This window comes from Hydra vulgaris, chromosome 14 (assembly GCF_038396675.1).
Source record: "Hydra vulgaris chromosome 14, alternate assembly HydraT2T_AEP".
NCBI classification, from domain to species: domain Eukaryota; kingdom Metazoa; phylum Cnidaria; class Hydrozoa; order Anthoathecata; family Hydridae; genus Hydra; species Hydra vulgaris.
Window position 1 is genome coordinate 22501780 of NC_088933.1, and position 15114 is coordinate 22516893.

Below are 15114 nucleotides of genomic sequence, written 5' to 3' on the forward strand. Positions count from 1 at the left end.
TAAACTTTGATACAATATCAGGTTAGGTAGCCTAATGGCACCGCGTATACCGCGGAATTCCGAATGGTTTTAAAATTTCAAAAATTCAATGACTTTTTTTTTTTTTAGAAATAGGTCAATTTCAATAAAAACTATACATATATATATAATAGATCATCCAGGTCAAATTTGAAAAGTCCGAAAAATTGTTTGCGGAAAAAGTCCGGAATATTCCCCCCCCCCCTCCCCCCTTATTTTTCCTCTTAATTTGCTTTTATCTGAGTTGCTTTTATTTTTAGTTTTAAATTTCATCCTGTAAGATAGAGTCTGAATTATATTCAGAATCTACTATTGCAGTAGCCTCACAATTGCTGTTGCTACAGACATCTTCATTTAATGAAGCTGAGCAATCAATACCAATGTCACTACTAAGAAGCTCATTAACCAAAACATTATTCCGTCTCCATCGCTTTAACCGGGTAGCCATTTCCCTAAACAACAGAAGGCACTTTTATAGTATGTATATATATATATATATATATATATATATATATATATATATATATATATATATATATATACAAGTGGAAGTTTTTAGAATAAAATAGCTAAATTAAAATAACATAAAACACACTATTTAGTTATATAGTGCGTGATTCTTCACCATTTAGTAAACATGGCGTCGATGCTCATTTGCACGGTATATATTATATATGTATATTTATTTATATATTTATATATACATATAATGTATGATATATTTATATATATATATATGATATTATTATATATAACATATGATATATACATAAAATATATGATATGTTAATAATATATCATATAGACTATAATAATCATAATACTATATTATAGTATTTTTATTATTGTTATTATTATTTTTAAATTTTTTTTATATTTGGGAAGAGCGGAAGGAAAAAAGTGATTCTTACGCCAACACATACGTCACTTTTAATTTCTTTTGACTTTGGTCCAACATTTGCGAGTTGTCAGAAAGTTAAAACCATTAATTTAATAACAAACTGATCGTTTTTTAAAAAAACCACAAAAACGCAAATTTAATTGACCAGAATGTTTTTAAAAACATTCTGAATGTTTTTAACAATATAAACAATGTTTTTATTTTAATTTTTTTTAATAAAATGTTTTTATTTTTAATTTTTTTAATAAAATGTTTTTTTCTTTTATATTTTTTACTGTAAATCATGCGCGGAGTGTTGCTGCATCGACTATCTTATAGCCTGCCTCGCTAGGGAGTGCTGCTACATCAACTGACAAATAGCCTGACTCGCAAGGGAATGCTGCTATATCGACTGACAAATAGCGTGACTCGCAACGGAGTGCTGCTACATCTACTATCTTTTAGCCCGACCCGCAAGGGAGTGTTGCTACATCGACTGAGGGTTTGGTTGGGGCAGGCAGTCTATCAATTAATAAAAAAAATAAATGTAATAAAAAAAAATTTTAATTTTAACTTTTTGTCAACAAAATATGGACTTTCTGACTATATATATATATCTGACTATATATATATATATATATATATATATATATATATATATATATATATATATATATATATAACATTGATAATATATATTTTATATTTTTATAATATAAAAATTAGTATAGTCAAATATACTAACATACATAGTAAAACATTTAATCAAACTCTAAAAAACTACTTACTTAAACAAACTCTAAAACAAATTCAAGCAAATTCTTTATGCAATACACACTGATGAAATAAAAAAAATGATCTATTTAATATTTATCGCTAATGCATCGCAAATTAAGCAATGTGGTATCATTAAATTGACAAACTCAAAACCTTATGAAATGGCAAAAGATGGCCTAATCAATGACTCGTAAAGTCACGCATGCGTATTTGAGTTCTCAAAATGCAAATCGAACGGTGAAACTTATAATATAGACGTTGAATTAACGTTGATTCAACGTCGCGTTAAGTTGATCGTTTTCAACGAATTTTCAACGTTGATAAAATGTTGATTTTTGGTTATATGACGTCGCGACTAAAAATCAACCGTAAATCAACGTTGAAATTACGTCGTGTGTCCACTGGGTGGTGGGCTCAATTCCTTGTCACTGTCAAGCAGTAATTAATGCTAAGGGCTTCCCGAAAAAGTGCTAAAGCAATTTACTTTAAAATAAAGTATTTTCAATTTTAAAAATGTTTAAAAAAAAATCCAATTCAAGTTTTTTTTTTTCTGTCCGGGTACTTTTGCACGCAGAAATTTTAATTAAATGAACTTTTAAGATTAGATTGCATAGGTTTAGTAAAAATTCATTTGTTTTTAGATTTGTAATCAATTTTTTGACATTTCAGTGAAAATTTGAAAGAAATTGGACTTTTCATTCAAAAGTTATCTTAAGTTATGCTTTTGTCCGGTTACTTTTGCACGCTACTGTAGATTTGTAAAAAAATTAGTTCAGATCTCCATCATTTGTGTAATTATCTACCTTATTTCTCTAGATATCGATAAAACTGAATATAGAAATTATATAATAATTATAAAATAAATATACTACATTGCAAAATAAAAATGTATTATATTATTTTATTTATTACTGACTATTATATTCAAATAAAAATAATATACAATATTTTTATTTTTCACCCTCAAAAAATAAAAGATTATTAATTTAAAAAAGAATTAACGGTAAAACTTTTACCGTTATTTTTTTCAGTTATCAACCTTTTATTTTTGGAGGGTGAAAAATAAAAATATATTATTTTTAACTGAATATACTAATATACAGAATATACTATAGGCTTAGACAGCATATACTTCTTAGCTCATATGAGTTAAATAAATAAATAAGTCAGTAGTATCATATTTTATATATTTAGATGGAAAAAGTCTTTTAGTAAAAGACTTTTTCCATCTAAATATATAAAATATTTTGGATTTGTTAACTGACTAGCACTCATTATGATACTATCGACTTATATATTTATATAACTCATACGAGCTAAGAAGTATAAGCTGTCTGAGCCTATACTATATTCTGTCCTTAATTATAAAAATAATACAATAATTTGTTTCCATACATACCCTGAAATTAATTTACTAATTTACTACTAGTTCTAGAAACATTAGATATTGTCAATAAAATCTTTGACAATAAAATTCCAATTAAAATAATATTACTAGACGTTTCTAAGACATTCGCTATTGTGCCACATAAAAGGCTGTATGAAATCAGCTAGTTATGGTGGTAATAGTGATTTATTGAGTTGAGGCCAAGCTTTTTTTTTTAAATCAATTACAGCAAGTATTAATAGCTATATTTTACACTATATATACTATATAGTACTAGAAAATACATCAGAATGGGTAAATGTTCTCAATGATCAATCAGGTAATCTTCCTCAATGATCAACTCTTGAACTTTTATTGTTTATTTTATGCATTATTAATACAATTTTAAACACTTAAAATGAATGTAAGTTATATTTATATGATGCAATGTTAATGTCTGACACTAGATCTTAACAGCAGTACAGAAGATTTACAAGAAGATGTGAACAAAATAATCCATCGAAAATTAAATAGTTTTTAAAATGGTATTAGAATGACAAGTGCAATTTTATTTACACTTGCAAAAATAAATAAAATCTTAAAATTGATTACTTGATGCATAATAATTCCAATACTAAAACTTAAACCATTAAATTAGCAAAAATAAATTTTGGTATATATGTGTTAAACGGCCTAAATTGGAATTACTCTATCAAATATACAGTCCAAAAAATAGCACTCCGAAAAATGGACCTCATCATTTAAATATTTACATAAAAGAAATATAAAAACCTATTAATATAGTTGAAAAAATCTAACACAGAACAACTTGTACCCATAAGTTCAAACATTTATAAGAAAACAGTTGACAGTGAAATGTAGAAAATCAAGAGGTGACTATACAGGTTTATCGTTAGCTTAGATATAATTAATTGATAAAGTTCTCTATTATTTTTAGAAAATTCTATTATAAGATGCCACAATAAAAGAGTATAGATAACAAAGCAAACAAAGAAACGGTCAACATAATTTTTTCATAAATAAAATAGTAGACAAATTGGATCATTTATTACAAGAGGTTGTAAATGCAAAAAAGTTAACATATTTAAAAACCTCTATTGTATATGCAAAGTATGTTGTGTATATACAAAACTGCGAAAAGCTGTTAAAGTCTGACATCTACTGTTGTCACAGCTTAGTTCGTTTAATTATTCAAATATATTTATTGTATTGTATTAATAAATAAATCAGCAATATATAATTTACTGTTGCAAATTCTCTTCCCATCCTAATTGTTATGCATCGTTTAAGATAAAAAAAATTTTTAAATCAAATCATCATTTAACAATGTATATTAATAAGTATTACATTTTCTCCCATTTAATGAAATGTTCAAATAAGTTTTCAAAAATTTAAGATCTTGTAAAACTTAATAAATGTCTTTGTCTTTGATTTCCTTTACAATAATTGACCTAATTTGTTAATGAATTTTTTTTATAAATACAAAAATGCAAGTACAAATTTATGTTATCTCTCTTTAATAAAGTTAAATATGGTGTGCTTTCTATATAACGCCAATGTATTTCTCAATGAAATTAATCAGTATCACTTATCTTAAAACAGATCTAACTATATTTACAATGCATTTTGGGCCTTGTTTAGAATATAAATAACATTATTAGAATAATCAACCTAAATATGAGTATAGTATTTAATGCTATGACAAATAAAAGTTTTATAGTGGTAGAGAATAAAATCAGAAGTAATGAAACTTGCATGCACAATTAAATAAGGCAACCCCAGATGTTGTCATTGCAATTGATTGTATATATGTTTTCCTCAAGACAACTGTACTAAAAGATAATCCAAGAAAACTTTATATAAAGGATTCAGTAAATTACCGCACATACAATTTTGTACGGCAGATTAGCTGCCTGTTCTAAGCAAATAAAAAGTGGCGACTTTAAGAGTGCAGTTTATTCACCAGTAAAAACACTTTAGAGGTAAGATTTATTAATTTAGATCAAAAACAACACAGAACATAATGATTTCAGAGCAATCTCTAAAAATTTTAAAACCAAAGGTGTCGCTTTCTCAAAAAGACTTATGAAAAATTTTTTTTTTTAAATTGTGACAGGAATGTAATCTGGACCATAAGCTGAAGAAGAGTTTAAGTAAATATTAACTTTAGCAAATTAATTTAGATTGATTTGGAAGTGTAATAATAGATTAACCTGTTTCTCTGGTATGTCAGAAAGAGTGTAGTTATTAGATTCAAGAGGGAAAAAAAATGTCAAAAAATCAAAATAATTTTCAAAAAATAAGTATACATAAAAAAAAAAAAAATTATTTAGTCTTGAGAATAATAAAGATGTAGATACCGCACATCTTTATTATTTATTTTTTGTTTTGTTTTGTAATCAAATAAATAAAGATGTGCGTTACCAGGCACTTTTATGTTGAGGATAATCAGTGTATACGGTTTGACTATTTATGTTGTTTGACATGTTTCTGTTTCAAAAGTTCTTTAAAGCATTTGTGATGCTGTGTTTGTAGTTTCGGATGGTAAAGCATTCCGAACTTCATGTCTGAGATAAAATACAAGATTTAGTTATTTGAGAATAATGGACCATAGCATCAGACCTAATGAATCTGTTTTTTTATATTTTTGATCAGAATTTTTGTTATTATTTCAATAGCTCCACTTAAATAAAAAAGTTTTGATAAAAATTCTTAATAAAAAGTAATTATTTTTTAGTTATTGTTACTGAAATGAAATTCTTTTCAAATTTTATTTTTTTAATGAGCTGTTTTTTTCTCACTTTGAATTATTAGGAATATTGATTGTACAAATATTTTTTCTAAATGTAGAACTTTATGCAGCTCTGTATGTACTTATTACAAGCTTGTGTTACAATATCATTTTCAATATCAACTTAGAAAAATGGCACATCTTTTAAGTAAGTATTTTTATTAAACTTCTTAATTTTTTTTTAGTTTATTATACTTGAAAAATAAAGTGTCATAAAAATATGACTAAAACAACTTTGTGATAGTATTTCTAAAAAATCATATAGATAAATGCATATATATATATATATATATATATATATATATATATATATATATATATATATATATATATATATATATATATATATATATATATCCTTATATAGTAGTTAAAAGCAACTAATGGTAAAAAAAGTTTTTCAACGCTTTTTTTTAATAACATAATATATATATATATATATATATATATATATATATATATATATATATATATATATATATATATATATATATATATATATATATATAAATATAGGGTTGCCAGATGTTGGGCTTTTACAAAGGAGAATACAGGGCAAAACCTGTATAAATAAATTTTTTTACTGTGTTTGTGTACCTATATTGATTGACTTAAATAGGTAAAACAAGCAGGAAGTACCAAGATCAAGTGACTTAAATAGATACAAAAATACAGGAGTGTACATTAGGATTTAGACTGAAAACATTTTTGCAAAATTTGGTTTCTCTAGTAGTCACTAACGATGAACTTTTGGGACCTGATTATTTATAAATTATTATTAGAGTTAGTTTTAAAAAAAGTTCCTGCGCCAAGTCACCTAAAGACATGGTGATGTCTTCAGGTGACATGCAATTATGCGTGTCAAAGTGAGAACACTTCTAAAAGGTGTTTTGTTACAATGTCTGAAGTAATTTGGGATTAAGGGAATGCAAACTAGAATACTCATCAACAATAGCTAGAAGGAATTGATTTGTTTTTTTTTTGAGCATAGAAACCCAGCAAAATGTCTTTCCCATGGTTTAGCAGAGATGAAAAGTTGACCTGATGAAAGTTGAACAAATTTTAATTTGAGCTCACAACGTACCTGACTGTCTAAAATGATGTCTCATTTTGCCAATAGTTTTTCGTAAATTTTGTGCTTTGCAGTAGTGGTTCATTTGGGTAACATCTGGATGACATAAATTTATACTTATTGTCCTAAGATTGGCATTTATGAAAAGACATTAGGAAATTGCTTTGACTGAAGTATTTTTCGGTCTAGATCAGTAACAATTGTTGAAATCCTTAATAAGTATTGAAATGATATTTAGATATTTGTAAATGCATCTTGTAAGTTAGTCAATTTTTATTTGAGAAATTTGTCCTGGATTAAAAAGGAAAAAACAACTTTTTGGTTTTGCATAATATCTAATTTTGGAAAGAAAAAATATCTCTATAGTCTTCATTGACAATAACACTTAACAATAGTGATTGCTTCTTGTTCTATAACAGAATGGAGACTTACGCCTTTTATAGGGCTCTGAGGGATCCTTCTCAATCAAATATTATAACATTTGTTTAAGAATGATTTTTTTTTATCTCAATTTTGATTTCTATTTTGAGTGTGATATTTAGATAAATTTCTAGAGATGTAGCAGTAAGGTGGCCTTTAAGTTGTTTAATGACCAAAACAGATTTATGGAATTGGATACTACTGTTACGCCTGGAATCTTTCAGATTGACCAATGATTGTTTTTTTGTTTTAAAAAAAAATGATGTTTCTCCCCATTTCAATTTTAGTGGATCAAATTTGATCAGCAAGAATTGCTGATCAAATTTGATCCACCAGAGTTTTTAAAAACAACAATATTTAATAATAAAAAATTTAAATACCTTCAAAAACAGAAAGTTAAAATTATTAAGTTAGTAACTAAATATTTTTGAATGTTGGAATAAACAAAGTTTGAGACCATAACAATCTTTAGTTTACAGTATTAAAAAAAATTAAAATTATATTGAATAAGCAAAAATACTGAATGATAAAAAATGCCAAAAATCAGATAAAAAAGTCAACCAGGATGATGGTTTTACCTAATTTTAGCATTTATTTTATAAATTTCCTTGATATCTTGTCATACCTTTGTATCTAGCTTATGGTAGGCAGAGCATGGCAGATCAATTGACAGAATTGCTAGTGTCTCCATGTTGGATTCAAATACTAACAATGTTTATACTGAGATTCTAATACAGCATCATCAGCTTTCGGGCTGGTACATATTTTTTGTAAAGATGCATTTGATGTATGGCTTTATTGTTAAGAAAAAAAAATTTCAGTAACATCCACCGGTTGTAGATACCTTAATGATTAAAGTTACAATAAATTCTGTTATAAGCTTAATTTCTATTTTAAGTTTTTATTTTTCGGGAACAAATGTAAGTTAATTGGATAGAAGCTGAAGCTTTAGATAAACCAGCTTTCTTAGTTTATATGTAATAGGAGATAATTTAGTGAAGACTGGTTTTGCCAGCTCTTTTCTATCATATCCTATAATACCTCCTTTAACAAAGTAAGCCTAAAAAAGCAACTACATAGCTTTCTTCCTTAAAAGACTGTTTAACTTCCTTCAAATCAAACCATAACAGTTCAACTAAGTTATAATTAAAATTAGTTCTTCAAAAATATTTTTAGCTTTTTGAAAAGAGGATTAACGGGTCTATTAGTTTTTTCACTGGTTTCCGATAGTGAAGCATTTTTAATTTAGTCCCTTGTTGCCTACAGGCTATTTGGAGGAAATTGATGAAAACTGATCCTTTATTCATCCCAGTATTGCATGATGTTTTATCAAAGCGCGTTTATCTAGTGTTTAATTTAAGATGAAACTCCTTAATGAAGTTTATTGCACCTTAGAATTGATTGTCATCAGTTGATGATTGTAAGTAAATGAGTCTCTTCATTAATGTTAACTAAAACTCATTCTATCCCTCTTTAATATTTTTTTTTTATCTCAGAGTCTTGGCATCAAAATGATTCATCTCATATAGAAATAACTACTTTAACATTTTTTTTTGAAATTATTGGCGTGTTTCTATATGTGGTAGATTGACTGCTTTTAACTTCTTTAAGATTAACACTTGATTAATATAGAATTTGCCTAGTTTTCAGAAAGAATTTTATTCAGTTTTAATTTAAAAAAATCATAAATTAAAAGAGGTTAAATCAGTATCAGAAAATGAATTAGTTGATTAAAAGGATTGAATATCTTTTTTCTAAACCTATAATTTTTTTTTATCTTTTATAATTCATATTGGCTGAACCAATAAGAAACTTCCTTTCACCTTCAAGAAGTTGTTAATCTTCTATCTTATCTTTTTTCAATTTTTTTCTATTTTTGCTGATTTAATACGATTATATTGAATTTGAATATTTAATATTTCTCATCTTTATATATATATATTACTTAGAATTTGTTTAAAACAACTATTTTAAATTTTCTTAAATTATAATATTCTTATATTAGGACAGCTATTGAATTATGACATTTTTTGGTATTTTTAAGTAATTTTTTTTTTTTTTTGTAACATTCATAAATTATAATTTAATGCATGTGAAAAGTTTTGATATAAATATAAATACTATCAGTTTAAGATACAGTTTTAATTTTGCAGATAAATATTTAAAATTCAATTTTTTTTTAAAATACTTTAAAGTTGTGTATGCATAATTAATGTGCTTTTGTTACAACATCATGCATAATAAATTTGCTATAACATTGAAACTGTTCATTTGTGTTAATTTTAATGTTTTAAAGTACTTTTTAAAATGATAATAAAAGAGAATGGTAACCTAAATTTTTTTTAAAAAAAACGTAAAGTATTTATATAAAACATATAAGTTTGATATTTATAGTATAATTATATTTATTATTTTTAAAATTTTTATATTTATTTTCTTTTTGTTTTTATATCTTTTTTTATGCTTTGATTGGCAATTTTCATAACAATTCTAAAATAAATTTCATTTGTTTTATCCTAAATTTAATTTTATTCCTAAAATTGAGTGGCAACAATTTTTATATCAAGTCACATCATTTCTAGAATAAAACTACCTTTTAGGTTACTAGAAAGTCGAAGTAAAAAACACATGCATTAAATGGGCCTCACAGCAAAATTTCAACAGGACTGTAATTATCTGAAAAATTATTTTTATTCTTGTATCTTAATTAAACAATAACATAAATATATATTTTTCAAATAATGTTTTTCTCTTAAATACTCTTTTTAAAATGCTTCATAAAGAAATTTAATTATAAGAAATTTAATTATAAATTTTTTTACCTTTAAATAAATTCAGACTCATTTTGTTATTTCATTAAACTTTAAAAATAATCTGTTTTTTTTTTGTTTTTTGTTTTTTTTGACTTGTAATGATTTCTTTACTTAAAATAACAAGCAATCATAAAAATAAAACAAAGAAAGTAAAAAATTGCTCAACAAATCAATAAAAAACAATTTTGTAAACCATAGTACACGTTTTTAAAATATTGCTATGTGAACTGAACTGCGGCAGTTCGTGTTGCATGCTGTTGATTTTTTATACATAATAATGTGCAATATTTACAAAAATACATCATTTGAGCTATTTTTCTCTTGGGTTAGCTTTTTTTTTTTATATATATATATATATATATATATATATATATATATATATATATATATATATATATATATATATATATATATATATATATATATATATATTAAAAATATAGTAAACTATCATAATAGGGAAGATTGGTACTAAAATAGGCATTTTGGAAAACCTGCAATTACTTCAAAATCATCATAATAAATTTAAAATTAAAAGTATAATCTGACATAATGTTTGTCTAATTGTAAAATACACTTGTAACGTTAACCAAAGGACTATTTTCTAAAACCTTTTTACTTCTAGTTATTTTTATGGTTATTCCAGTTACATCAAGATGTACTGAATTAACCAGCAGTTGTACTAAAATAACCAGCAGTTATACTAAAAACCCCTGCTTATTTCAGTAATGTATTAACAGAACTGATTCTTAACTATTTGAAACAATTTTAAAAAAAATTTTATATTCATTCTGTTTCATAATTTACCACATATCTATCAAATTCAATGTTATTCTCGTACCATACTGATATCATCTTCAGAAAAAATATTATTACTCTGATGTACTAATTTTTTTTCTTTCTTTTATTTTTTGCTTATTAGCTTTGGATTTAAGTTGATTAACTCGTAGCTTTGGATTTAAGTTGATTAACCCGTAAAGCTTTTTTCACTGGATTATCTGTTAAAATGCTTGAGGAAAGTTTCTACTGTTGGTTGCTGTTTTTTTTATTTTTTTATTACAGGAAATGGTTGTATAATAGCAAGTGTAATGTGTGATGAAATAGTTTTTCATTCAATTGTAATTTGCAAATTCAATTGTACCCCCACTGTTTTGGGCATTAGAATTTCTTAGTCCACTGAAGCAGTTGAGTATTGTTGCTGGTCCATCGGTAAAGATTGATTAGAATTGGGATGATCTGTAACCTTGAGATTGACAAACTATCTATGGATTTCATTCAAAAGCCTACATTTTTTTTACTTTGATAAATTTTAATTGAAATTTTAAAAATAATATTGAAAATAGTTCAATAAAATATATTAATGCTATTTAAAATTACAAAGTATAGAAAATAACGGATATTATGCGTGATTGGGGTAAAAGACTTCATTTTTCTATTTGACAAGATGAAATGGACTCAAGTCAGTTTATGCAAACCCACTTAAAATGTTACTTAGTGTTGATATCAAGTAACTCTTTCAATGGGTTTGCACCATCTGTCTTTTGATGTCTTTCAAAAATACATTTTGAGTGGGTTTGCATCAACAATCTTTGGTGTCTCTCAAAACTAACTTGTGATTCAAATTTATCTGTTTAAGGTTGTCCTGAGAGTTCCCTCAGTTGAAAAATGGAAACTGTTCCCAATTTTATTATATTTTAAAAACATCCTCAAAACTCAAATTGACGGACATAATTGTAATTTTTAATATATATTTATATATTAAAAATTACACTTTATAAATCAATCATAAATCTAAAAAGCTTTATATCTTTGTATATCTCCATGCAACCATAAAATCTTTTACTTTGTAAGCAAAAAATAATAAAAACTCAAAACAGAGGTAAATAGACAGTTATTAAATTAGTAAATATATCGCAATAATGGAAAGTTAGTTAAAATAGATTTTGCCTTTATTATTTCAGTACTTGGTTATTTCAGTACCGAACCATTAATTTTTTATTTTTTTTTGCTATATAAGTATTTATATCAGTTTTAATAATGTGTTTTTATAAACAAGTTAATTTCAAAGTTATAATAAAAATGCAACTTTTTTTAATAGCAAATGTTCCTACATGTTTCGCCATGGTTGGACTTCCGGCTCGGGGAAAAACATTCATGTCAAAGAAGCTTTCACGTTATTTAAATTGGATTGGTGTCAAAACAAAAGGTTTTTGTAATTTTGTTACTTTTAAATAAACTCACAATTCAGACACTATTAAAATGATTTAATTCCAATTAAATTTAAAACTTTAATTTTAAAACTTTCACAATGAAATCCTTATCTTAAATCTTCTTATATAAATTTTATAAAGTAATACTTAAAGGACTAATATTATTTAGTATTTGGGAGAGAAGTATATTAACAGGTTTGAAGTTTTAAAACAAATCAAAATTAAAAAAAAAACAGTTAAAAGTATTATATATGATTTATAATATTAGCATATATATTATTTATATAACTAACAAATATATGATTTATATTACTATCAGATATATGGTTTATATTACTGGCAGAGTTACCTTACTTGGCTTGTTGTTAAAAAAGTTATTTAGAAAGTTTAATGTTTGTGGTTTCACATATAATGTGGTTTAAATAATGGCATTTTCTTATTTAAACACGACATTAAGGAAGAGATAAAGCGATATATATAGAACATAATATATAAAATAAAAATAGTATGTTATATATAGTGTTTATTATTAATGTATAGAAAAAATAATATTCAACAACAAGAACTACAACTACTATAATTTGATATTATAAAGCTATATATAATATATTGAAGCTATATATAATATATAGCATTTATAATATATTTTATCTAAATCCATAATGATAAAGTATTAAATATAAAATGTTATACTACTAAGTTATTTTTACATATCATTTGTTCATTTTATTTGTTGTTTTTGTTTTTTAATTTTAATTTAGCAATTAAATTTTTGTGTGTTCTATTTAAATTACCTACTTTTTATTAAAAGAATAAATAAATTGTAAACAAAAACAAGTAGAAAAAAAAACTTTTTGAACTAGAAAAGTCACTATAATGCCATTTTGTTGTTTTTTTATATGATACTATACTATTTTAATAATTTTAATGAAAGTTCTTCAAAAAAATCTTTTTATTAACATTAAAGATTTAATTATAATATAATTTAACATTTTATAACCTGATTCAAGTTATTTCTAAGATATTTAAAATAACTTGAATATTTTTATTTAAGTCAAAGTCCTAAGATTAATTTTGAAATTTTGAAAATTTTGAAATTTTGAAAATTTTGAAATTGAATTTTGGTATTAAAAATTGAAAAGCTAAAAGATTGCTTTGCAATAATTTATACACCCTAACCCAGCAGGGTTAAAAAAATGCAGAATTAAAAAGTTTAGTTTTAAAGTGATGGATCAAAAACAAACACCCCGTATAAAGTAGAGTGGTTCAAGTGTCTTTTTTTAATTGGTGTTCTACAACCTCTGAATAGGTACTGTATAACAAAACGATGCTATATATGTTTATAAATATTCTTTTAAGGGGTTATTCATTTTTGCTACACTTCATGGACCCATAATGTTATTAAAAAAGTTTCTTCAAAAGTATATTATCTTGGGTCTCAGAAAATCAAATTTACATAAATTTCAATAATAATATTTCTTCTTAGGATGATTTCTATAGATTTGATTGCATAAAAACTATTATTTTTAACAAAAATAAAAAAGTTGGTTTTTCAAAGGTCTAAAATTTGTTTTTAATTAAAAAAAAAAAGTTTATTTATAATCTTTGTATAAAAAGTTATTATTATTTTTCATAAAGCAAGTGGTACTTATATTTTGTTATATCTTATTTTTTATAAGTAAAATACAGTCAAACTAACTGCAACTTATTGTAATACTTATAGTTTTTAATGCTGGCGAATACAGAAGAAAGTTGTATGGCACAGTAAACTGTAAACATGACTTTTTTGATCCATCAAATATCAGTGGTCATGAAGCACGCATGTAAGTATTTTTCTTAACATGTTTTAACAATCTTTATTTTTAATAATTTGGAAGGCTAAAAATAATAACGCAATAACATAATAAGACACATTTTTAAACATAAAATTTATAATATTTTTAAATTTTCTTCTATTTGAATGAAAATAAAGGTTTTTGACTGAGCTCTAGTTCTATGTAGACTGAGTTCTAAGGAGACCAGTTCAAAATAGACTAGTTCTTAGTAGACTGGTTCTATGTTTTGAGACTGAGTTTTAAGACTTTTTTTAGGTCTATGAGGTATCTTTAAAAAAGGTGTATTATTTTTAAGGTCTTTGAAATATCTATAAAAAATTACTTTTATGTCAAAAGAATAATCAAAAGGTTGTTGGACTTTCCATTAAAGTTTCTTAAACAGGTATTAACAGAGCTGAAAGATATACTAAACATCTTGCTATGAGTGTAACATATTCAACTAACGAGTTTATATGTGGATCTTTAAATGCTTCAGTAATAAAGGAACTTATATTGATTTTTCAATAAAAGTCAATCAATCTTCATAATGGTAGCAAATTTATAGTAAAATGGGAAGTATGATGACTAATTTATTTATTTAGTACTTACCTTTAAGTAAAAAATTAAATAGTTTTACTTAGTTTAGTTCATTTAGTCAAATATATATTAATACTAGAAAGTGTTAGATTTTCTAGTGCTAGAATAGGATTTTCTAGTGCTAGAATAGAAATATTCTGAAGCATTTTGTTTTTATTCTAAAGTCTGGGGTAGTTACTGAAAGTTTAAAATTGATAAACATTTTTCAAATTCTTTAACTCATGATCATTTTGAGAACTAATGAAACAAATTATTAAAATTGTTGTTTAAGAATATACTGTTCATCATAACAGGTTTTTATTATTCGCTTCCCCAAGGCCAAGACCGGCATTACA

General features: G+C 24.7%; 1 protein-coding gene across 1 annotated transcript in view; it reads left to right on the forward strand.

Moving 5' to 3' along the window:
• Positions 1 to 3183: 3183 nt before the first annotated feature.
• LOC100203886 (6-phosphofructo-2-kinase/fructose-2,6-bisphosphatase) overlaps positions 3184 to 15114 on the forward strand; it is a 41480-nt gene continuing 29549 nt past the window's right edge. The window contains exons 1-4 of the mRNA XM_065818278.1: positions 3184 to 3381; positions 5913 to 6001; positions 12257 to 12364; positions 14092 to 14191. Of these exons, the coding sequence (XP_065674350.1) occupies positions 5986 to 6001; positions 12257 to 12364; positions 14092 to 14191 (224 nt within the window). The 5' untranslated portion in view covers positions 3184 to 3381; positions 5913 to 5985. The remainder of the gene's footprint in view (positions 3382 to 5912; positions 6002 to 12256; positions 12365 to 14091; positions 14192 to 15114) is intronic.